We start from the raw sequence: 26,428 nt of genomic DNA, 5'->3' as shown, positions 1-26,428 counted from the left end.
TGGTAATTGTAAACTGACAAAGTTTTAAAACAGGTTTAGCAGTAATAGAAATTTAAATTAGAAATGGAATATTTTAAACGTATTATGCTTTTTGAGGGAAATAGAGAGGGGACAGTGAATGTATTGAGTTGAGTTGTTTATATATGTTTTCACTTTTGAATGTCTGATTACCCAAACACCATGATGTGTCCTGAGTACCTTTTCTTAAGAATTAAAAAAAAACAATAAAATGTGTTTAAAAAAATAATCAGCTTCCTAAATGTTTCAGGAAGAGGTGATTTGTTTATGCTAATAAGCTTTATGAAGGAATGATTTGCAATGCACTGCATAGCCTAATGTTTATAGAGATATTCTTAGTACAATCATATAATTATGTTTATACAGAACAGAGAGATAGAAATGGAAGGCAACGTGATAATTGCTTTTTTCTTACTGATGGTGTGCTGCTAAAGTGTTTCTATTATTACTGATGTGCTGTCAAAGTAAGTGTACACATATGTACTTAGTGATGACGCTGTCTGATTTAAGATTATACAGAGATATAGTTATATTTCCATTTAAAAAATGACCCTTTGATCTTACTTTTGTGAATTGTCAAAATGTTGAAGATAATTTCCTCTGTCAATGGTTGTAATTTGCCTGTTGAATTTGTTTCTCTTAGGACTGATTAATGCACTGCTTTCCTCACTGTCATTTGTAGAATATTGAGTATTATTTTGTGTGCATATTTGATTTTCGTCTGTTTCTGGAAGTGTCATGAAGGAGTTAATAGGCTCAGTGTGAGTAGGGCCAGAAGTAATCCATCTTTCAGGCATATTCAATGAGTCCTGCTTATTTTCTTTTACACCGGAGGTAAAGAAGTTATTTTTCTCTATGAAGTCTTGAGTCAAATGATCTGCCCGTTTTTTTGCTTCTTCTGTCTTTGTAATGTTTAGAACTCCATACTCCTGTGCGTAGCGATGTTCAATACTAAGTTTCATCACCTTTTTTAAATAACAACACTGGAGCTGTATTGAGTCTTCTGAAAATTTATCTCTGGAAAAGGAATAGTTTAAGCATATTTATTACTATATAATAATAATAATAATAATAACAACAACAACAACAACAATGGGAACAACAACTATTTATTTCAGGCATACAACTCTCCCAAAGTGATTTATAAGTTTAATAACATGAAAATGCATTTTGTATATATTAGCTAATGGTTTTTATAAATATATCTTAAAATAATAAAAAAAATATCAATATATCTTAAAATACAATTCTGGTGAAATAGATATCACCCTAGAGAGCTTTACTGATAAAGTCTTATATCCTGGCCAAGAAGATTAGTTGCTGTTTTTGGTGGCCCACCAAGTAAGGCTTTGACAATATCTAGAAAAGAACTTGCTTTTGAGGTCAATCTGTTGAAAGTGACATTGAGAACTCTGCCACTTTGAGGCATCTATGGGATATCACAATACATATAGGAAAAAAAGCTAAGATTTTCACTGAGATTTTACAATGCTGCTGATGTCTGACATTCTTTTTTTATACCCCTCCTAGGTGCTACTGATGCCCAGTCATGATTACTGTGATCTGATATAAAATTTAGCATTAAATATTATTTAATTTGTAATTAGAGTATTAAATATTATATTACATACTATTTAAATTTAATATTAATTAAATATTAATACTAATTAAATTTAGTATATTAAATATTATATATTTAAATATATAATATAAATATATATTTATTTTTATGTGAATTAGATAATTATTTTATTTCAAACAAATCAAGATATCTTCATTTAACAGGAAAGCATGAACTACTATATTATGTTCTCCAACTCAAGAGAGGACAAATGATTGTCTTCTGAGCAGAATGCTTTGCAGAGAAGAAAATTCAGTTGAAAGAGAGAGAGAGACACACACACAGAGGGAGCATACGTGTGTGTATATCTCTGCAAAGAATAAAAGCCATGACAAATAAATAATGCAGTAATATTATGTAATTCTATATAACTGGGTGTATCTGCTAATATTCTTATTGCTCCTTCTTTCTTGTAAAAAGCCTTTAAACTTCATAAAGAGTTTTAATGTTTATATTTCTTCAGTTTCAATTCCTTTTATAAGCTTTTTATGTCATTTTCACCTGTTTAAATTGTGAGTGTTTAAAAGGGTTTCAGCTTCCATTAGGGTCTTTTATTTCCAGTCCCCTGTACAAGGGCCTGTTGAAAGCCAAAACATTGAAACAGAAGTACAGTACATTTTTGCATAGCTGTTTTCAGTAGGTGTTGGAAGATTAACTGACAGACCTTTATTAGATCTGAAAAATTATTTTTTAAAAGCCTATTATTCTTAAACACGAGCACACTTTATGTGAAATCAGAATGGAACATCCCAATTTAGCTATACAGCTTTGTTGTAAAAAAAATGATTTAGTAAACTTGGCTATAATTATATGTGGCAGCTTACTTCAGGTTGTATCTACAAGGCCTCATTTATTTAAAGAAATAACAAATAGCCAAAATGTTAGTTGGATTACAAACTGTTCTTTAGGAATATAATGTTAAGACTATAATCTTATAGAGACTTCTTAGGGGGAAAAAATCCCATTGTGCCCTATGGAAGGCAATTATTAATATTTTGTTGCATAATCAGCTAATGTTTATACTGGATTTGACATTTTTATCCACCTATTGAATCCTTCCCAAAGACCTGGGATAGGTAGGCATTATTGTTTGGCAGTGTTAAAAGTATTGTCCCAGCTGTTTCAAGTAAAGTTCCTTTTGCAATTGACTGATGGTAATTTTGTCAATGCCAATGGTGTTCATTTATTACTATTGGTATTATCTTTTCTTTCTTTTGCCATAATAGTTCTACTTCTATTTCCAGGTTTTTGTATTTTGTGATTTTCTCCAGGTACTGCAACATCCACCAACCAGATGTTTTGTCTTTCTTATCAATAATAGTTAAGTCTGGGATATTTTGTAGCAGGTGCTTGTCTGCTTGAATTCTAAAATCTAGATTATGATTGTTATGGTTCATTGCATAGTCAGCCAGATGATTAAACTGGATTTGACACTTTTATTCATATACTGAGTCCTTCCTAAGGACCTGGGATAGGCAGATGTTGTTATATTTATATCCTGCCTTTTACATACACATATAAGTCAAGGCAGTGAGCACATTTCATTAAAATATACACACCCATATTTTGCCATTCATTTTGTTTAGAATCACAGCCTTAATTTTTGTTACATTCTTTAAAAGCAAATTTGAGTACAGTTTTGAAAAAAAATATACAAGCAAATAATCTTGGTTACCTTTTTGAATAAATGCTTCTTCTAAATTCCAAATACAATATATTTACAACAATGATTTTCAATTAATTCACATATTCAGCTATAAAATTCAGATTATTATTTTTTAAAAAAAATGTAGCAGTTTTTGTATGACATATCACAGACATGGTCTCAAGAAAAACACTAGAATGAATTTAAACAGCATAGGTAACTTTTTGTTACCAAACTGCCACATTAAACAACACCTCCCTTATTGAAATTCCAATCTACTACTGTCAGCCCTTCAAGATAGAGCAAATTATGAAACTAACACCAAGTAAGTCACTATTATTTTCATTGTAAGTTTTAGCAATGGAATGTTGCAGTTCTGAATAAGCTTCTCCTCCCTCTCCATTTATCTTTTGTGAACTAAGGAGCAGCTTGTCTGATATGCTTATTCATATTACAGTCTTTCCTAAGGCTTAGGTTACCTTCATCTGACTGTTGCTTGCTAGCAGTTCTTCCTCCTGACCCTCATGGCCATTGCTTTTACCATCTATAACTACAATTTCTTTACAAAGTATTCTTATGCAGAAAGGTGATATTACAAGATGACTGAAATGTTTTAAATAAGCACTTTATGGGTTTTCTTTATGGATTTTTCAACAATTATTCAGCTTCTGTTTTCATTCAGAATGTACATTTGCCCATGTATGTTCTATATAGGCACTATACAGTTACACTTATATAATTGAACATATAGGTATTTCATACCTATAATATGCAACAGATAGTAGTTGCACATACCGTATATGCCGGCGTATTAGGCGACCCGGCGTATAAGACGACCCCCGAGTTCGACACCGGGTCGCAAGACGATCGACGCCGAGTCGCATATAAGATGACTTTCTAGGCATGCGACTCGGCGTCGATCATCTTATACGCCGGAAATGACGTCATTTCCGGCGTATAAGATGACTTTCTAGGCATGCGACTCGGTGTCGATCATCTTATACGCCGGAAATAACGTCATTTCCGGCGTATAAGATGATCGACACCGAGTCGCATGCCTAGAAAGTCATCTTATATGCCGGAAATAAACGTAGTTTATAACGTTATTTCCGGCGTATAAGATGACTTTCTAGGCATGCGACTCGGTGTCGATCATCTTATACGCCGGAAATAACGTCATTTCCGGCGTATAAGATGATCGACACCGAGTTGCATGCCTAGAACGTCATCTTATACGCCGGAAATAATAAATAAATAAATAAATAAACGTTATGACTCGGCGTATAAGACGACCCCCGAGTTCGGAGGCTGTTTCATCGCTCTCAAAAGTCGTCTTATACGCCGGAATATACGGTATTTCAATATTCATACTATTTTGCATCATTTCATATATAACTTTTGTCCTATACATAGATTTAGCACTAATTAAGCTTTTTAAGTAGGGTTACTAGATCCAGACTGCAAAAATCCAGACGACTGCCAGATATTAGCAAAAAATTACAATCCACCTATTTTCTAATATCTAGGAGTTGTCTAGATTTTGCAGTTCATATTGACAAGCCTTCATTAAGAGTCATTAATTCAGTATCCATGTAATTAATTCTAATAGTTAGTGAATATAAAACAGTAGAAATGAAGAAATATTACTTTATTTCATGCAAATCTATGAAGGGTATATCCATCTGATTAGATTTCTAAAAGGTGTCAGAAACCATTAATAATCAATGAAAACTTAAAATAGACTTTCATCACTTTTCTACCATATTGTTACTCCAATGTATATATTGTTAAATCAATAATAAGAAACAAGAAACAAAAACTTGAAAATTAATTTCTTGAAATTAATTGTAAATACTTACAATCTAGTTGTAGCTTTTTTGTTGAGTGATACAATTTCTTGAATCTGAGCTTGACAAAATGCTGCCAATGTTTCTGACTTCAAGGTTTTTTCATAAACTTTTTCTGCATCACAACTTACATTTTCATCATTAAGTATTTTCAAAGTGGGCAAATTTTTCAATAAGGAGCATCTTTAAAAATGACACAGAAACCATAACTTTAGCTTTAGGAAGCATGTTACATAGAAAATCCATGACTACAACCTCAAACACAAAGGCAGCAATATGTTAATCGAACAGAAATTGGGATTTCAAAAGGAGAATAATAATGGGGTTAAATACTGCTGATAATGCTTGCTTCTCCAGCTGAAAGTGGCACCTTGATGTTGGAGCTAGTCCAATTATTAAATAAACCCTTGTTTATTTATGAGATTTTTGTATATCAGGAAACTGAAGGGATGTCAAACAGAAGAAAGATACAATATGTTCTCTATTATCTCAGATTGCAGGAAATGGGCTAATGTCTAAAGTTAAACAGATGAAGGTTTTCCTCATAGCAAAAACAGTTTAATAATGGAACCAATTAACTAAGGAGATGGTGGACTCCCCTTCATGGATGTGTTCAAACAGATGTTAGTTAGATATTTGTTGAGAATATTTTACATAGGATTCCTACAGATGATACAAAGTGAGTTGCATTTGATGGTCTATGGCATCACATGTTTTGCCGTGCCCACCCCATTGCCGGCAATGGCAAAACAGTCCTGATACGTAGTATGATGTCACGTGACATTGCGAGTTTGACATGTCTGGTCTATGGAATTATTTCCAATGACGATTCTGTAAGGATTAAGTAAAAATAACCTACCTCACAGTGTCTATAGGAGAACACAATTCAGAAAAAGGAAATGGGAAAAATTGCTATTCAGTCCAATATATTTCACCGAAAGGATTTACAGATTAGGGAATATTTTCTTGAACTAAACCCTTTTTACCTCCAGTCTAGCTTGAATAGATCCTTATGCCAAGTTTTACAATCAATTATTAAAGAAAATATACACAAAATCTGGCCAAGAATTCCAGATAATTGAATTGAAAAATAAGCACATATTTAAGCTCCACAAAGTTAACATGATGGATTCAAATTTTGGATAACTTATATACCTTGTTTCAATATATATCATTAGAATCATAATTCCATTTTGATTCATTATAGATGAACTTTTTGCTAATCAGCTAACTAAGGTATTTAGGATGCATATTACCATAGTAATGGGGGACTTTAATTACCTTGACATCAACTGGGAGACAAACTGCACCAAGTGGAAGATCAAACAGATTCCTGACAAACCTAGCAGACAACTTTGTCTCCCAAAAAGTAGAGAAGGGAACTAGGCGATTAGCCATTTTGGATCTAATTCTCACTAACAGAGATGAAATGATAGAAGGTGTTGAAGCCACAGGAACCTTGGGAGGTAGTGATCATGCAATATTGGAATTCAACATTATGGAAGCACAAGCAACAGAACATAGTCAAATTAGAGTCTTGGACTTCAAGAGAGCTAATTTCAATAAACTTAGAGAGGGCTTGGGAAGGATTCCATGGATGAGAATTCTCAAGGGGAAAACAACGCAAGAAGCTTGGGAAATTTTGAAAAGCAAGATAATAGAAGCCTAGTCTAGCTCAATACCAACAACGAGGAAAGATAACAGCTCTCAAAAGAAACCAGCATGGCTGCATAAAGAACTCTCTGACAAATTGAAAGATATAGAAAGGTATAGAAAGTGGAAAGAGGGACACATAACTAAATCAGAATATCAACAAATAGCCCGAGCCTGCAAAGATGAAGTGAGGAAAGCCAAGGCTAAAAATGAACAAAAGCTTGCCACCAAAGTCAAAAATAACAAAAAAAAAACTTCTTTCAACATGTAAAAAACAAGAAAAAAGTGAAGGAAACGATTGGTCCATTAGTGGGTGAAAGTGGTAAGAAAGTGACTAGCAATAGGGAGAAAGCAGAACTATTTATCTCATTTTTTTTGCATCTGTCTTTACACAAAGGGAAAAAACAGACCAACCTATCAAAAATAGTGCCATAAAAAACAGTATAGAAACACAAGTTAAGATAGGCAAGAAAATGATAAGTGAGCACCTGTCCAGCCTAGAAGAGTTTAAATCACCAGGACCAGATGGAGTATACCCCAAGGTTCTCAAGGAACTGGCAGATGTGATCTCAGAACCACTGAACTATATTTTTCAAAGATCTTGGAGCACTGGGAACTACCAGAGGACTGGAAAAAGAGCTGATGTAGTTCCCACCTTCAAAAAAGGGAAAAAAAATGGATCCAGGAAATTACAGACCTATCAGCCTGACCTCAATACCTGGGAAGATTCTGGAAAAGATAATCAAACAATGAATCAGTGAACACCTAGAGACAAACAAAGTCATTACTAAAAGCCAACATGGTTTGTCAAAAACAGATCGTGCCAGACAAATCCTATTGCATTCTTTGACCAAGTGACAAAATTAGTGGATCAGAGGAATGTTGTGGATATAATTTACTTGGACTTCATTTGATAAAGTAGATCACAATCTACTATTCCATAAGATAGAAAAATGTGGGTTAGATAGCATCACCACCAGATGGTTTCGTAGCTGGCTGACCGGCTGTACTCAGCGTGTGGTCCTCAATGGAACTGCATCTACATGGAGGAAAGTGTGCAGTGGGGTGCCCCAGGGCTCTGTTCTAGGCCCCGTGCTCTTCAACATCTTCATCAATGATTTGGACGAGGGGATAGACGGGGAACTCATCAAATTTGCGGATGACATCAAGCTGGCAGGAATAGCCAACACTCCAGAAGACAGGCTTAAGATACAGGAGGACCTGGACAGACTTGAACACTGGGTGCTATCTAACAAAATGAAATTCAATGGTGAAAAAAGTAAGGTTCTACATTTAGGCAAGAAAAACCAAATGTACAGGTATAGTATAGGGGGTACCTTGCTCAATAGTAGTAACTGTGCGAGGGATCTCGGAGTCCTAGCAGACAATCACTTAAATATGATCCAGCAGTGTGCTGCAGCTGCCAAAAAAGCCAACACAGTGCTGGGCTGCATTAACAGAGGGATAGAATCAAGATCACGTGAAGTATTAATACCACTTTACAATGCCTTGGTAAGGCCACACTTGGAATACTGCATCCAGTTTTGGTCACCATGATGTAAAAAAGATGCTGAGACTCTAGAAAGAGTACAGAGAAGAGCAACAAATATGATTAGGGGACTGGAGGCTAAAACATATAAGGAACGGTTGCTGGAATTGGGTATGTCTAGTTTAACGAAGAAAAGGATGAGGGGGGGAACATGATAGCAGTGTTCCAATATCTCAGGGGCTGCCACAAAGAAGAGGGAGTCAAGCTATTCTCCAAGGCACCTGAAGTAAGGACGAGAAGCAACGGATGGAAACTGATCAAGGAGAGAAGCAACTTAGAACTAAGGAGAAACTTCCTGACAGTTAGAACAATTAACCAATGGAACAACCTGCCTCCAGAAGCGGTGAATGCTCCCTCACTGGAAGTTTTTAAGAAGAGACTGGACAGCCATTTGTCTGAAATGGTGTAGGGTTCCTGCCTGAGCAGGGGGTTGGACTAGGTCCCTTCCAACTTTATTATTATTATTTTATATCAGAACAAAAAAATTAAATCTAAAATCTGCATTTCCTCTTCACAAGTGCATACATGTCAGATGATAATGTTAAATGAATAACTGTGAATATGTCTGGAGATATGGAGACAATGTTGAATAACGAAATATTCAAAAGGTGCCATATCAAGTTGATTAATGTTGGAAACTATGGTTTCTTAGAGCCAAGGGATCTTAGATCTAGTTTTTCCAGCTGGGTTTCTGCTAGTGAGGGCTGAATCAATATTTCATTTAGTGAAAACTTCCTGGTGAATATTCTGTCACTTAAGAGGTTCTATTAATCATTACTGCAATGAAACATATTCCCCATAGGAATGCTCAAACAGATCTTAGGGTTTAATTTCCAAAAAGTGATTTCTCAGTATTTCAGCTTCTTCAGTATTATCACTGGCTGGACATGAAAGTAAGAAACCAATTGGGAACTTTTACAAGTAATTCCTTTGTTGGTATCAGGAGGTTATGTAAAGTTCATTGAAACATATTGCTTGAAGTTATAGTCAATGCTGAATTCAACAAATCCATAATTTATCCCATTAGATAAATTAATCTTTCTCTGATCATGAAAACTCAAATGGCCAAGCAGTGTGGGAAGATCTTGATGACTCTGGAATTTCAAGAGTTATTTTAAACTGAATTAAGGTGGAATAGCAATTATACACCAATTAAGAATACATCAATTTAAGAACAATGTGCCAATTTAAAAAAAATATTCTTCTACTTCCTCTTTTGTTATTTGCAAGAAATTAGTACTATTTAATGTAGAAGGATTGTTGATTCCATGGTTTAAAGGCTTTCAAGTTTATTTAATATTTTCTAACTTTGCAATCACTAATGAAATTCCTAAACACATATGTACAGTTAAAATGACTAAATTTAGAAAAATAGATTTTGAAAACTATGTTAGCCAAGCTCATTGGGGAAAAGAGATAATGGAAAAATAATCCAAAACGTTTGGAAGTATAAGTATAAACAAACTGTAAAGCTAAATGAGGAAAATGGCAGAAGACCAATCCAGCTGCAAAAAAAAAAAAAAAAAAAAGAACTTTGAATTATTTGAGAAATGAAAATGAAAATAAACAGGAACTGAATACAGGGCAAATTATTAAGAATAGATTCTATTTATGATTACTAATGCTTCCACTTAAATATAATTTGTAAAGTACTTAAGGCTGCTAATCATCTGACAATTTGTATTTCAATCTTACTAGTTAATACTGAACTGGACAGAATCGATACAAAAGAAAGTTACTGTTGTAGCAAAACAGAAATGGAAGTTCTAATCTAAGTCTTTAAAAACTCAAAATGAGTTCATTTTTGCTTCCCACTTCCTACCTTCTACAATTAGCCTAGCATCCTCCCCCTGCCCCCCCAAAGAAACACAAAGGAAGAAAATAAATATAAGATGTTGAAAATGTATGATTATTCCAATCCAAGATTACATTGGATAGTAATCAGATCAGACTGAGCTAAAGTAAATTTAAATATAGGAGAGTGAAACTATTATGAGTGTCTTAACAAAACTTAGATGCATATTAAATATATCTGAAAAGAGAATTAACACCCAACTATGAATAAATCAATCGATAGAATATGGAAAATATGATTAAAATGGGATAATTTTAAAAGCTTAGGAAACAAAACAAGGTAAGGCCACACTTGGAATACTGCATCCAGTTTTGGTCACCATGATGTAAAAAAGATGTTGAGACTCTAGAAAAAGAGTACAGAGAAGAGCATCAAAGATGATGAGGGGACTGGAGGCTAAAACATATAAGGAACAGTTGCGGGAATTGGGTATGTCTAGTTTAACGAAGAGAAGGACGAGGGGAGACATGATAGCTGTCTTCCAATATCTCAGGGATTGCCACAAAGAAAAGAGAGTCAAGCTATTTTCCAAGGCGCCTGAAGGCAGGACAAGAAGCAACCTAGAACTAAGGAGAAACTTCCTGACAGTTAGAACAATTAATCAGTGGAACAACCTGCCTCCAGAAGCAGTGAATGCTCCAACACTGGACGTTTTAAAGAAGAGACTGGACAGCCATTTGTCTGAAATGGTATAGGGTTTCCTGCCTGAGCAGGGGGTTGGACTAGATGACCTCCAAGGTCCCTTCCAACTTTATTATTATTATTATTATTATTATTATTATTATTATTATTATTATTATTATTATTATTATTATTATTATTACTATTACAAAACAAATGTATAGAAACCCAATAGAAACTGAATTTGTTATACATATTTAATACAATTTGAACTTAATTTGTTTAAAATATTCTCCTAATTAAAGCACAGATCAAACATAAGTTGTTCCAACTTTTCTATTAACAGAAAATAATAAAATGTAATTAGTATGAAAGCAAAATAACCACAAATATTAATGCTGGTGATAATAAGCATATGTAGTTTCTAAAGAAGGAAAATGTAAATAATTCCATGTACTCTACCATTAAGAATTTAATATAGTCAGCTAATAAACGAGAAAAAAGTAAAACAAAACCCTTGACTTTTCTGAAGTTTGCACATGTTGGTAATTCTAAACTATCCCCAGTAATTGTATAACTATAACTATAATTATGGTTGTAAGAATAATATGAATTAATCTGCTCTCATTAATACTTTATAATTATGTTATGCTGCCAGTGATAGAGCACTGAAAGGTAAGTGTAACTGATATTTTTTCCATCCTATAGGACTAGCTCAGTTTTTGATAATCACTGTAACCAACCACAAGTAGTAACAGATTGTTATATTTTTACCTTAAATTCATATTTTACCGTAAACCTCTCCAGAAAAAGGCTATTGCTACATCAGATCATCATGCTTTTACTCTTATCTTCTTCTCCCCATTTCCTTAAAACAAAAAAACTGTTTTGTGGAATCTTAAAGTTCCAGGAGAATTTGATGGGATTTTATGAATAAGAATAAAAAAAAGCTTACTCAAACACAGTCAGGGGCATCCAGAGCAATTTTTCTAAGGTATTGGGGGGAAACGTAGGGCTTATTCTCCTGTGAAAAAGAATCATGGCTGCCATTTTTGGGATCAAGGGTTTCAAAAGTTTTTTTTTTTTAACCAACAGGTTCCATGACATGAAAAAGATTGAAAACCCCTGATCAAACCTACTTCTATAAAAAATAAAATAAGTGAAAATATTGGGGAAGATGAAAAGACTTTGCCAATGTTTATCCTATAATGTAATCAATTCCATTATTGGAATATTAATATAAATTAACTAAAACCAATATTGATAGAATTAATAGAACAATATTGTTCTATTAATGTATCAATAATAATATTAAATGCTATATAACAAAGCTATCCACTTGTTTATAAACATAAAACTAAGGAGAAACTTCCTGACAGTTAGAACAACCAGTGAAACAACCTGCCTCCAGAAGTGGTGAATGTTCCAACACTGGAAGTTTTTAAGAAGAGACTGGACAGACATTTGTCCGAAATGGCGTAGGGTTTCCTGCCTGAGCAGGGGATTGGACTCGATGACCTCCAAGGTCCCTTCCAACTTTATTATTATTATTATTATTACGGATCATCGCACAGTCAGCCAGATGTTCAGACTGGATTTGGCATTTTGTCTACCTATCGAGTCCTTACCCAGGACCTGGGAAAGGCAGATGTGGATGTTTGATGGTATTACAGATATCGTCGCAGGGTGGAAGCAGTTCCTAATAAGGCCGCCTTTTGCAATTGACTAATAGTGAATTTGTCAATGCCAATGGTGTTCAAGTGGTGCTCCAGTTGTTTTGGGATTGCACCCAAGGAGCCTATGACTATTGGTACTACCCTTGCTTGCTTTTGCCACAGTCTTTCTATTTCTATTTGTAGGTCTTTGTATTTTGTTATATTCTCCAGTTCTTTCTCTTCTATTCTGCTGTCTCCAGGCACTGCCACGTCCACTATCCAGACTTTTTTGTCTTTCTTATCGACAATTGTTAAGTCTGGGGTGTTATGTTGCAGGTGCTTGTCTGTTTGAATTCTGAAGTCCCAGAGCAGTTTAATTTTATCACTTTCTATGACTTTCTCTATTTTATGATCCCACCAGTTTTTGCTTACAGCAAATGATATTTTTTGCAGATCTTCCAATGCACCATTGTTGCTACTTTGTCATGCCGCTGCTTGTAGTCAGTCGGTGCAATCTTCTTGCAACAGCTTACCAAGTGGTCCACTGTTTCTTCAGCTTCTTTGCATAGGCGGCACTTACTGTCTGTTGCTGTCTTCTCAATTTTGACTTTATATGCATTTGTCCTTAGGGCTTGGTCTTGTGCAGCCAGAATTAGTCCCTCGGTCTCTTTCTTCAATTTTCCTGCTCTTAGCCATTGCCACGTCTTGTTATTATCTGCTTTCCCTGCTATTTTTTTAATGTATTGGCCATGTAGTGCTTTGTTTTCCCATGTCTCTATTCTGTTCTTCATTTGATCTTTCTTGTAGGCCAGTTTGGTCTCTCTAGTAGTCAGTAAGCCTTCCTGATATACTAATTTCAGTGCATCTTCATCATTGTTCTTCAGATATTCTTCCAAAGCCATTTTTTCTTCTTCAACCATCTGATGTAATTGTAGCATTCCACGCCCACCTATTTGCCTTGGTAGATAAAGTCTATCAATGTCACTGCGTGGATGAAGGGCGTGATTCATTGTCATTATTTTTCTGGTCTGCCTATCCATTGCTTTTGGTTCTGCTTGAGTCCAGTCCACTATTCCAGCTGTGTACCTAATGACTGGGATTGCCCAGGTGTTGATTGCCTTTATGGTATTTCCTCCATCGAGTTTGGACTTTAAGATCTTCTTCACTCTCTTGATGTATTCACCTCTAATCTTTTTCTGGACTTCAGTGTGCTTGATGTTGTCAGCTTGAAGGATACCCAAGTATTTGTAGTACTCTTCCTCATCCAGACTCTTAATGTTATTTTCGTGGGGCATCTTGATTCCTTCAGTTTTCACTATTTTTCCTTGTTTGATACCAAGTGTGGCACATTTGTCCAAGCCAAACTCCATTACAATATCTTGGCTATATATACGAACAGTGTTGAGCAGCGATTCTATTTCAGATGATGTTTTTCCATACAGCTTCAGATCATCTATGTAAAGGAGGTGGGATAGTCTGGCAGATGTTTTTGATGATTGATAGCCATGTCCTGAGTTATTCAGTATTGTTGACAGAGGAAACAGTGCAATGACAAATAGTAATGGTGATAATGAATCTCCTTGAAATATTCCTCTCTTGATATTAACCTCTCCCAGCTCTCACCATTGATCTGCAACTGTGTCTTCCATTGTGCCATCGATCTTTGCACAAATTTTCTGATGTTTCTACTGACTCCTGTTATTTCTAGGCACTTGATTATCCAGTCATGTGGCAGAGAGTCAAATGCCTTTTTGTAGTCAATCCATGCCACATTCAGGTTGGTCTTCCTTCTCTTGCAGTTTTCCAAGATCATTTTGTCTATTAGGAGTTGATCTTTTGTTCCTCTGCTATTGGGCGGTTTCCTTTCTGCTCAGGTGGAAAGAGATTGTTTTCAACTAGATGCTGTTGTACTGCATCAGCTACCACACCAGTTAGTAATTTGAAAGTTGTTGGTAAGCAGGTAATTGGCCTGTAGTTATCTGGTGTTGCCCCTTTTGCTGGATTTTTCATTATTAGGTAGGTTTTCCCAGTTGTTAGCCACTTTTCAATTTCTCCTCCTTGTAGTATATTGTTGAACTGCTTGGCAATGAGTGGGTGTATAACAGTTAGATGTTTCAACCAAAACCCATGCAGTTCATCTTCACCTGGTGCTGACCAATTTTTGATTTTCTTTGCTCTTTTTTCTACCATTTTTGTTGTTATTACTAGTTCTTTCATTTCAACTTCTGTTTTATTTGCATCCACCTCTTTTAACCAAGCCGCATCCTTGTTGTATTTCTTTGGGTTATCCCATATCTGCTTCCAGAACTGCACTGTTTCTTCCTTGTCAGGTACTGACTGATTCCTTGCAGTTTCTCCATTGATGGATTGGTAGAAACGTTTCTGATTGGATTGAAATTGGAGGTTCTGCCTATAGTTTGCAATTCGAGCTTCATATCTACTGATTTTCCTGGCTATAGCTGTTATTTGTTGCTTTATTATTTCCAGTGCTTCCTTGATCTTCCTTGTTTCTAAGTGGTATTTCTTGATTAGGTATTCTTTGGTCTTCTTGTTCTTCAGCTTCTTTTCTTTCATCTGTTCTAGCTTGCTTGCATGTGATCTTAACTTGCTGATCTTATTTTCTAGTCTAACCTTCCATTTTTCTGGTGCACTGTTTGTTTTTCTTCTTTGTTGATTTTGCATCCCAGGTATTCTGTTATAACTGCAGCTGTGCTGTACATTAGTTGGTTTGTTTCTTGCAGTGAATTGGTGCTTATACTTGCTATTGTAGTATTTGCATCTTTTAATGCTTGTGCTGTTTCTTTGGAACAAGCTTCAATGCAGGCAGCCTTATTCTGTTGTTTTTGTGCTGTTCTAGATGCTCAGTTATTCTTTGTTTCAATTCTTTTATTTCTTTAGTTAGAGTGTTTTGTTGTTCCTGAGGAAGAGGTGCCTGGTTTCCAAATGAGAACAGTTGTATATCTCTACTGGATTCTTTCACTGCCAACTCCCCCTGGTTTGCCTCTACATTCTGAATTACTTCTTGTAAGGCTTTGATTTTTTTGCCCTGGGTAAACCTTTGCAGTTCGTCCAATTCTGTTTCTGTGAATACTTTATTTTGTATTATAAATCAGCGTTGATCTGCTAGTCTCTGTTCTGTTATTTCTGATTCTGGATGTTGTTCTTTCCAGAACTGGTGCATTCGTTTTAGATATCCTCTTCGTGTTGGACTTGATCTGTAGTAACAGATCATTATTTCTTTGTTTTCCATCACTGTGTATCTGCGACGGGTAAACACCTTTTCTTCCAGTAGTTCTGCAGCTGCTGGCCCTGGGTGCTCAGCCAACAGTCCTGAGTCCTGTAACCCATTTTTCACCAGATATCCAGGAACTCCAATATCTAGTGCGGACCTTGTTAACCCAGGCGACATCCGAGCCGGTATGGCATTCTGAAATTTACATCTCACCATATTTTTTATGGGAGAGACACTCTTTGTCTGACTCCTCTGATTTATTTATTTATTTATTTTATTTATTTATGAGACTTATATACTGCTTTAAGTGCAAGCACTCTCTAAGTGGTGTACACCAGTAAGCAATGTATATATATATTTACATTGCTCCCAACAATCTGGGTCCTGTATGGTTGAACCTCTGGCATAGCTCTCATCTTCCTCAGAGTACACAAGCCCCACAACCACGTCAAGGTAGTGCCTCACTGGGGGATTATTATTATTATTATTATTATTATTATTATTATTATTATTATTATATCTCAGATCCACTTTCTCTTATCTATTTACCTCCAGTTGTTTTCTTGAAGAAGAGGATTTCCAAGTAGGGATAGTTCCCTTAGGCTATTACAGCCTTCAAGACATTGGATGAGAGTCTTCAAGTCTGCATTTGTTAAGGACAAAACAAATATCAATAATACTAAATATTTTAACAGGGATCACAATAAATAATTATCAAATACAATGAAATCTTTACGTCTGGGAACACCCTTTGGTGCAATGTCAACATTCAAAATGCAACAAATGACATTGGAGGGTTCTAGGTCCTAATTAGGCATATTTTTTGTTTCAAATTTAATATTCCATTAAATAGTCTCCTTTTAAAAATCTGTTGGAATCCTAATTGTACAGAAATGCTTTGTATATACCATTTATCTTTGAAATACTGAATACCCTTCAGACTCTTTCCTCAACTGACACGTCATTCATCAAGTTTAAAATTTATATGGAGATACTTCAAGATGTAAATAATTAATGAAACAACTGTATGTATAATTGCATTTATGCAATAATTATTAGCAAAATATATGTACAAAATAATTTTAGGCAAGTGGCTTAACAAAAAAAACATTATTTAATTATTTAATGGATAATTAAACTTAGAATACAGGGAATGGTCTTCTAAGCTGAACAGCAGCATATGATATATTTTAACATGATTATGGGGTGAAGAATGAATTGTGGAATAATCAGAATACTTTCTTCCCACTTTAAAATGTTCTTAATCAAGATTAAATTTCATCTACTGTATAATTCACAATATACAAAGTCTACTAGTAAATATAGGGTTAAAAAGGATTAAAACCTTGGCTCAAATTCTCTTCACTATAAATATTAGATATTATAGAATACAGATAGTCCTTGACTTAAAATCACCATTGGAATCAGACTTTTAGTTGTAAGTCATTGTGGTCATACGCTGAGGCACTGACATGACCAAACCTGGCTTTTTAACCAATTCTTTATCTCTTTTTATGGTGTTGGTTAAGCAAATCATATGGTTGTAAGTCCAAATAACACAGTCATTAAACAAATCCATTCTCTTGAATGATTATCTTTTGTCAGAACCATAAAAAATAGTAAATCATGATCAAGTAACTGAAAAACTGCTGCAATTGGTCATAAATGCAAGCCAATTGTCAAGTGCACAAGAAATGGTAATGTGGTGGGGGAACACCACCATGTTTAATGACAGATGGAAGTGCTTTACAGGCCATAAAGACCTTTCCAAGGCCTTAACTTCAAATGGCCATTAAGCAAGTGATCATAAATTAAGGATTACCTGTAAAGTAAACCTCTGCCATGGTTAAAGCTAACAGGAATGCTCAATGTTAAAAAATGAACAACATATGAATCTGGCTGCAAAAGTGAACTTTATATATAATGGGAAGAGAAAAATAAGCTTTTAGCCTTTTTGATATATACGTTAGTAATCAAACTCACATATGGTTTACAATGTGGCACTGGAAACTGAACATAATTTTTCCTATTTATCTTGTAAACTTACCTAGTAAGCAGTTGTTGCTTATATTTAGTTTTTCCAATGATACATACGAACAAAGAGATACAAGTTGTGTCAAACTAGAAGAAAAAGAAATAATCAACCAAGAGTTTTATAGAGATTTGTGCTAAACCTACCCTCTGGGTGTTGGCATATAACAGGCCAAGTGTAGCTAGAAGTCAGGCAATGATTCATCATATGTTACCAACTTATAAATTGCTTATTAACTGTCTTAATGGTCACTTCCTTTAAGTAGCAAGGCAACATTTTTCAAGGTGCCAGCAATTGCATAAGAGCTGCAGCTTTCAAAGTAAGGAAGAAATATTTTTTTAGAGATGAATAAAGATGCTCCATAGATTAGAGGAAAAATTTCTTAACTAGAATTGCAATAGATTTATTTTACTTGAATAATTAGAGCTACTTTGAATGGCAAAATCCTTGACAAAGTACCATGCCTAGGATTTTACATAGCATTTTTCCTGATATTGCCTCTTTTTTTAAATCCCACCAGGTGAAAAATATTCAGATCTCTCTCTCTCTCTCTCTCTCTCTGTGTGTGTGTTTATTTGATCTTGTATTTTTATATTTTTTATCAACATCTTTCTTTTCTGTTTGCTCATCTTAAAACCTGCTGATGTATCAAATTTTTAGTTTTTGTAATACGTCAATTCCATTTAAAAGATCTTCTAAAACTTTCATCAAGTCATTTGCAAAATTTCTCAATTCGTAAGGTTTTTTTTATAATCTCATCCTTTCATCCTGTCTTATGTCTCAATTCACTATTTCAAGAAAAAAAAGAGTATAATGGGTAACCTTCTCTTGTTGATCTATTTAAATATCTATTAGGGATTTTTTTTTTTTGCCTACTATGAGGTATAGATTTATTTTATCTATTTTATAAATTCTCTACAAAATTCATTTCTAACAAAAGTTTGAATACAAAGTCCAATTCAAATTGTTCAATGTTTTCTTTGCATATAATTATAATGTTCAAAATATTCTAAAATATCCACCACAATACACACACAAGCACACACACACATATTCTTGGTAGAGTAAATACAAGTTTTTTTTAATGTGTTCTATGACACGTATCTCCATACTTATGTACTATAAGGCTTGAGGCTCAGGATCACCTAAAGACTGAATAATTAAATTAAATTAAACAGACATCTCCCCGCAACTAAAAATAGAGAAGAATTTAACTTGGACAGATACATAGTTTTGTTGTGACAATTAATGCTATCCCTTTTAAGCACATACCTAACTAAAAATGAACTAGCAATAAGATAAAAACACTTTAAAATATTTAATCTGAGTACAACATTTATAAGTCTGGAGTACAGTAATCATGAATAAATGCTGAAATCCAATCGACAGAAAAGAGGATAATAAAGAAAGCATCATAACAGGTGGCGTATCTATCTGACGTTGACTGGTCGCCAAAAAACCAGATAGAGTTAGACATGGTTAGTATTTGGGTAGATGAACACAAGGCATTTCAAGGCTGAAGACGAGAATGGGTAGTTGAAAACTTACAAAGAACAAAATGTCAAATTGCTTCTATGTTTTGCTAAAAAAACATTGTAGATGAAAACACCATTAACACAGATTTACAGTATCTGTGTAATCAACAGGGGCCAAGCTCAATTTAAAATAGCTGTAAAATATATAATAGTAAATAAGAAAATTATACACTACTTTTTATTTTCATTTGACAAATCTATGGAAGAGAAATGCAACTATGGGGTTGCAACAGGTTGCAAGCAGTTGAGGAAAAAGAATGCAGACATTCTATTGCTTCCTCAGTCACATTTGCCAGCCCCTCATTTGATGTTTTGCTGTCTGACACCTCCACAGGTTACTTGACTGCTTCTCACAGCAAATCATATGAATTATACATTGAAAATGGGTTCTGTGTTTGCTTTTGTTCTTCCCACCCTGCCCTTTTTTGTGTGTATCAAGTCTTTTACATTTTAAGCCCAAATCCAGGTATTGTTATTCTATTCTTTCTAATATGAAATATTTTTGAACTTTAAGGTGACAAGGTGAAAGAAAGAAAGAAAGAAAGAAAGAAAGAAAGAAAGAAAGAAAGAAAGAGAGAGAGAAAGAGAGAGAGAGAGAGAGAAAGAAAGAAAGAAAGAAAGAAAGAAAGAAAGAAAATGTATTGAAAACGTAGTGTACTGAATATATATAGAGGTGTTTTTTTAATTGTGTGATTGTTTAGATGTCGCAATATACCGTAGGATTCTTTGCTTATCAATGTCTCTGACGTTGATAAGCTGGACTGAATATCACACATCTTTAATTTTCTTTTGTCTTTTTGCTTCTGTTTGTTCTACAGTGGTGTCATATTATCTATTGTTTCTAAAAGTAATTGAATAGTACTGCAAGTGTTAAATATTAAAAGCTGCATTTTATTTATTTCAAATACATGAAATTTGATCACAGATTACTGAAAATATTTTGTGATGGAAAGAAATATCTATAATCTATTATTCTAAATAAATTTTGTTAAAAATGGTACAACTTTTTCTTACCTCCAATTTGCAGAATATACATAAAGTTTAAAATCAGTTTCTTTTGACATTTTGATTTTCTGCTAATCCTTCAATGATTTTCTCAGCTAAAACAACTCAGTAATGAATTATCTGCTTAAAGTGTATTTAAAGTCCATTCTTATAGGTAGAAAGTAGATTCTAGGGTGAGGCAAAATACTTTGCATATGACTTGCTATTTTAAATTGATATTTAATTTTGATAAATGTTATTACATTTCCCAAATTTGTAAAGAGAGAAACTAACATAAATAGAAAACTATAATTATGGAAGATGGAAGCTTTTTGTAGAGGATAGATAGCCAGCAATAATTAGTTTGTGAGATGTTTCAGATACAGGTCAAATTTATTCTTTCTTTCCAAATGTTATATTTTTGTCTCTAGAGTTAAAAATTGCAGATAGGTAGTTTATAATTTTGGACAGAACAATTAACAGCGAAGTTTTTAATGAAGCTCTTCCATTGCTAAAAACTTAAACTATGGCTATCATGAATTATAGAGGCTTAATTACTTGGAGCAGTTTGGCAGCCAACAAGTCAAATTTTGATTTGATGGTGTTCCTAATCATAATTCAAACATATTTTATGGAAAGTGTACTGCTAATTTTAATTAGCTTTGTAAAATAAGTATTGTCTATGCAGTAAAATTATAGACCAAGGTAAAATAGAAGAACTTAATCTGAGTAACTACCTGCTTGATAAATTTCACATCATATATTGCTTTTTAATAATGGCATTTAGAGTAGTATGATGTAAAAAACTCAATGGTTAACCTGTTTTTTAATATAAAATTCATGTTGTATCCTCTACTTTAAATAATAAGATCCTTTTTAGTTTGTCATTCTATAGTTTCCTTTTCACTGGGAGTCTTTGTCCTTTTCTTTTTTTTCTTTTAAAAGAAAATTCAAACCAGAAAAACAAAAGACATTACAGAAAACCTAATACCACTTGACCTTGTCCCACTAGCCCTGGGCTTTAAAAGGATATAAATTACAAAGACGACACAAAACCAAAAAGATATTTTTAAAGAATCCAATAGCTCCCTTTTTTTGGTATAATTTAAACCCAAAGCACTCACAAAAATGGGACAGTTAGCAAAACATGTATAAAAAAAGTAAAATTGAAATATATTTGAAATTACACATATGCAGAAGAGAAAAAAAATGAAGTTTCTTAAAGTCTACAATAAACATATTAAACATGCCCTGAATCCAAAACACAATTACTATTTGCGAGCTTGATGCCAGCAGATTTTCCATGATATCAACAGAGTTTTCTTCCAAAAAGTGAAGTTTAAACATTAGATCTTTCAGTTGGCTTGTTAGATTATTTATGACAGCATATCCATTAAAGTGAATTAAAGATATATGAATAGAATAATTTATAAAATTTAAAAGGTAACAAAGTTTTCATTTACAAAAAAGAATAAACATATTTTGAAAAATAATCTGTAGGGTAATATAACAATTCGAAAGAATATTTTAGTTTAAATTCTAAGAGATACACACATGGTTAAAGCTTCAATGTTAGACCAATTTCTATGTTGAAGATAAATCTCACCGAGCTTACTTTTAGTGAGATACAGTATCATGGAGTTGTAAGAGGCAATATCGCCCCTTGACTCCCCAAACAAACAAACAGTATTCCTAACAGAAGGCTATCATTTCTTGAACACATCTCTCTGGTTAAGTGGTCCTTGCTCAAATAAAAACCCTTCCTCCCAAACATTCAATCAGAATAAGCCTTCCTGTAACTTAAATATATATTCCATGTGGAAAATGGAATAAAAGAGAGCAGATTATGATTTTTTTTTTATATTCTTCCAAGTATTTCACAGAACTATAGTATCAGAGAAGGGACCTCAGAGCTTGTAATTCCTCATTCACCAAGGAGAGATAAGGCAAACCTTTCTCCCCTTCATTCAAGCCAGACAATCATTAAACATAGTTATGAAAGCCACATTTTTCTTGCAAGCTGGCGAAGAGAATCGGTCATTTCCTTTCTCTAGGAAGATAGGTAATGCCAGTGGAAAAGTTGCCACAATTAGAAACTGCATCATGCATTTGAGCAGGAAGTAGGCAGGGCCAAGGCCATAGCCAGGAGGGTCACCTACTAACATTGTATTTTTCCTCTGGGCACCTCCTGCTCAGTACAGGATCCACTAAAACAGTCCTTCTCAACTATTTTACCCTGAAGGTACCTTGAAATAATTGCATAAGAGTTGGGTAAAAAAATGAAATTCACTTCTCACCTATACAATCACATTTTACAACATTTACAACAAAATGGTAGTATAGAAACTGAGTTGTGTGTATAAAAATTCTCTCCATTGCTAGTGCATTGTGCAGTACCTGAAATTCAAAAAATATTTTTTTGCCCCAATGACAATAAGAAAACCTGGTCTAAAGCATTTTAAATATGGTCATGCACTTTGTGCTGGCAAACCTAGCTATGAAGATCTCATAACTTCAGGCTGCAGCATGCTCTACCAGCCAGAAAGTTCCATTCACATTTTAGCCTGAACCTCATTCTTTGTACTTTTTATAAATGCTTTGCTTCTATTCTCTTCTTCCTATATATCACTCCTATTGTATTACAACATTTCATATATTTAAAGAATTCTATCATATTACACATCAGTCGTATCTGACTGACTCTACTTAATTCTTTCAACTTTACTTCATAGGAATTAGTTTCTTAATTTCTGAATAAAACTACTATGAGCAGCGTTCAGGATAAGATATTTAACACTTCAGATTTTTCCATCTCCTGATGTTGTTGTTGAAAACCCACCATATTCTCAATGGAAACATACACTGTATATGAATTTACTCTTGCCTGACAAATGCCAACTTCTGAGAACTGCAGGCCACAAAACACCTGCTATGTGGTAAGCTGTTAATGATCAGGATATATTCTGGTTCAGTCAAGTGGTAGCAGCAGTTGTGCACATGCTGTTTTAGTAACTGATAACAAGGTTAATTTAATATGTTTATAACTTTCTCTAAGAAATAGTAATTTAAGTAATAGAATCTAATAAAAAATCTATAAGAGTGCAAATCATTAAATATAGGAAGGACTTTAAAAAAACAGGTAACTAGGGATCAGCTGTCTGCAGACAAGGAGAGAAATGATGAAAGCAATGTGGTGCCATTGTGATGCAAACTATGCCTCCTTTATATATCTATCATAGCATTATTTATATATGAAAAAGGATGGAACCTAGGATGGCATGACACTATTTTTTTATCATATTGCCAAAAGTAATGGACCTTGTAAAGGTTTTGTTAGCAATATAAAATTGTAGATCTATTATTCTACTATGTTATACATAAGAATTCTGAGAAGCTATTGATTTCTTAGCCCTAGGTTTGTTTAGCACAATTGTGCAAAAGAATTGAAAAACATGGCATGCTACAAGATAAGAATTAGTTTCTTAAGTTAATTATCTGCACAGAGAATCCTCAATGACTGAGAAACTCCAGTGAAAAGATTCTGCTTTTTGTTGACAAAAATTGAAAAGTGCAATTCTTATTTATGTATTGTTAACATATACTACCATCTAAATAACAACAACAATAAAATGGGAAGGGATCTTGGAGATCTTCTAGTCCAACCCCCTGCTCAGGCAGGAAATCCTATACCATTTCAGACAAATGGTTGTCCAGTCTCTTCTTAAAAACTTCCAGTGTTGGAGCATTCACAACTTCTGGAGGCAGCTTGTTCCGCTGGTTAATTGTTCTGTCAGAAAATTTCTCCTTAGTTCTAGGTTGCTTCTTTTTTTGGTTAGTTTCTATCTGTTGCTTCTTGTCCTGCCTCAGTTGCTTTGGAGAACAGGTTGACTCTCTCTTCTTTGTGGCAGCCCCTGAAATATTGGAACACTGCTATCGTGTCCCCTCTCATCCTTCTCTTCATTGAACTAGACATACCCAATTCCAGCAACTGTTCTTTATATGTTTTAGCCTCCAGTCCCCTAATAATCTTTGTTGCTCTTCTCTGTACTCTTTCTAGAGTCTCAACATTTTTTTTACATTGTGGTGATCAAAACTGGATGCAGTATTCCAAGTGTGGCCTTACTAAGGCATTGTAAAGTGGTATTAACACTTTATGTGATCTTGATTCTATCCCTCTGTTAATGCAGCCTAGCATTGTGTTGGCTTTTTTGGCAGCTGCAGCACACTGCTGGCTCATATTTAAGTGATTGTCCACTAGGACTCTGAGATTCCTATCACAGTTACTACTATTGAGCAAGATACCACCTATACTGTACCTGTGCAGTAGAATCCTAGTTATTTCAGTCTTGCAAATTTAGAATCAACTGGAATCACCTGTAGCATTAAAAAAGGTAATTTACTTTCTGGCCTCAAATATTGGTTTGTACAATATTTGGGCCAGGAAGTAAACAAATAGATCATACTACAGTTTAATATAGTATGTAAACAAAACCATAAAATTTTGAAACTACTGTAAATGCCGGCGTACAAGGCGACCCGGCGTATAAGACGACCCCTGTCTTTATAGCCGGGCCGCATTCCTAGAACGTCGTCTTATACGCCGAAAACTACCAGTATTTCCGGCGTATAAGACGACTCGGCGTATAAGATGACCCCCGTCTTTGGCGCCGATTTCAGCGCTCGCGGAAGTCGCCTTATATGCCGGCATTTACGGTATTTTCTTATGGAAAAAAATATCTTGTATTGAACTGTACAAGTAATTCTCAATGTTCTAACAATGCTAGTGAGTCAAATAGGTGGACTGTCCAATTGTTTGCATTTAAAATATATTTGGAATGTCCACAATGTTTCTAAAAATATTTAGGCATTATCAGTTGAATTCTGATAATTAAATTTTATTTGGCATCATATTAACATTTAAAATGCATTTTTCCTAAACTAAAGATGAAGACTTGTTTATCACTTGCAAACTTGACTTTTCTATTTGGATCTTTAGTCTTAAGAAATATATGGATTCATAATCTTAACATTAATAAGGATTTCCTGCAATCAACAAAAGAGGAAATGACACTCATTGCACATTTTTGAGAAGAAATACCCACAACTGTAGGATAAAAGCAAAGGAACGGCTTTTCTTTCAACAGCTTATTTCATTACATTCATCCTTTCTGTATAGAACATCCAAACACTTATGCCATAGAAAAGCATATGGAGCTGCTTAGAACATAGTCATATTAATAAAGAAAGTACAAATATCAGCTACTGATATTACTTTTTTACTGCTTTAATCAGCATTTTGCTGATACTGTCATCCATTCTAGCTGTATCTACAGTGAGGGCTATTCATTTTGTCCTCATTCTCACTTTTGCTTAAATGATTTATGTTAAAAATCTTGACACATAGAGCAGACTTAGGGGAAGTTTTTGCTACTAGAAATGTCAGCCAGATATCTGCTCAGTAATTATGACAAAGTGCTTCCTTCCATACAACAGGAAGTACTTCACCAGCTGTCAACTATAACACAGAGCATCAAAAAGAGTGCTAAAGGGGGGGAGGGTATGAGAGAGCATCATGGGCTGAAATATATAAGACACCCTATAGCTTTGGTAGTATTGCATATAATTTATATTCAGAAGAACCTGGTCTCAAGCTTTTATATTTCCAGCTTTAAAAGAAAATCTGAAAAAGAAGCAGATCTGGAAAATATCCCTGTCAGAAAGGTGCACCAGATCTGCTTTTTTTCTTTGAAGGATGTTTTGTTCAGACCAGAAAAAAATAAAATAGATAAGAAAAGGATTCAATAATGTTCAATACAAAAAGCAAAAATAAAAATAAAAAATACCGCTATGTAGAATCCACCTCTTTCAAAGACTTTGAGACTCAGACTGAAATCATATTTCTGTTTGTTTGAGAGTAAATCCTTTGGAATTCAATTTGATTTACTTCAATCCTATGCATGTTTATTCGAAAGTAAGCACAATTGGATCTCCTTTTGAATAGGCATCTTAGGTTTGTGCTGTGAATTTGCACAGAATGACAGTTGTATTCCATCAATCTATCAGATTTTTTAGCTACAGTGTCATTAATTTGTTTTAAAACATAGTACATGACAATATGTACTTTGAATACTACAGGGTGGAGGATTCTAAGCCTACAATAAAAGATTTGGGTGGACCCATA

The 26,428-nt window shown here is 34.2% G+C and overlaps 1 protein-coding gene across 4 annotated transcripts in view; it reads right to left on the bottom strand.

Annotated features, from left to right (window-relative positions):
- Positions 1–26,428, bottom strand: part of LRRIQ1 (leucine rich repeats and IQ motif containing 1) — a 130,132-nt gene that overhangs the window by 78,627 nt on the left and 25,077 nt on the right. For 3 of the 4 annotated variants that reach the window (XM_039362943.1, XM_039362946.1, XM_039362945.1), the window contains 4 exons: positions 17,744–17,817; positions 16,246–16,339; positions 5,144–5,314; positions 583–1,035 (listed from right to left, as the gene is read on the bottom strand). In XM_039362943.1, the coding sequence (XP_039218877.1) occupies positions 583–1,035; positions 5,144–5,314; positions 16,246–16,339; positions 17,744–17,817 (792 nt within the window). The remainder of the gene's footprint in view (positions 1–582; positions 1,036–5,143; positions 5,315–16,245; positions 16,340–17,743; positions 17,818–26,428) is intronic. The other variant, XM_039362944.1, reaches the window with a different exon arrangement.

Source organism: Crotalus tigris, unplaced genomic scaffold (genome assembly GCF_016545835.1).
Source record: "Crotalus tigris isolate CLP2741 ecotype Arizona unplaced genomic scaffold, ASM1654583v1 scf7180000019496.3020429, whole genome shotgun sequence".
Lineage (NCBI taxonomy): Eukaryota > Metazoa > Chordata > Lepidosauria > Squamata > Viperidae > Crotalus > Crotalus tigris.
Note: the sequence above shows the minus strand (reverse complement) of the source record. Positions and strands in the feature narration are given on the sequence as shown.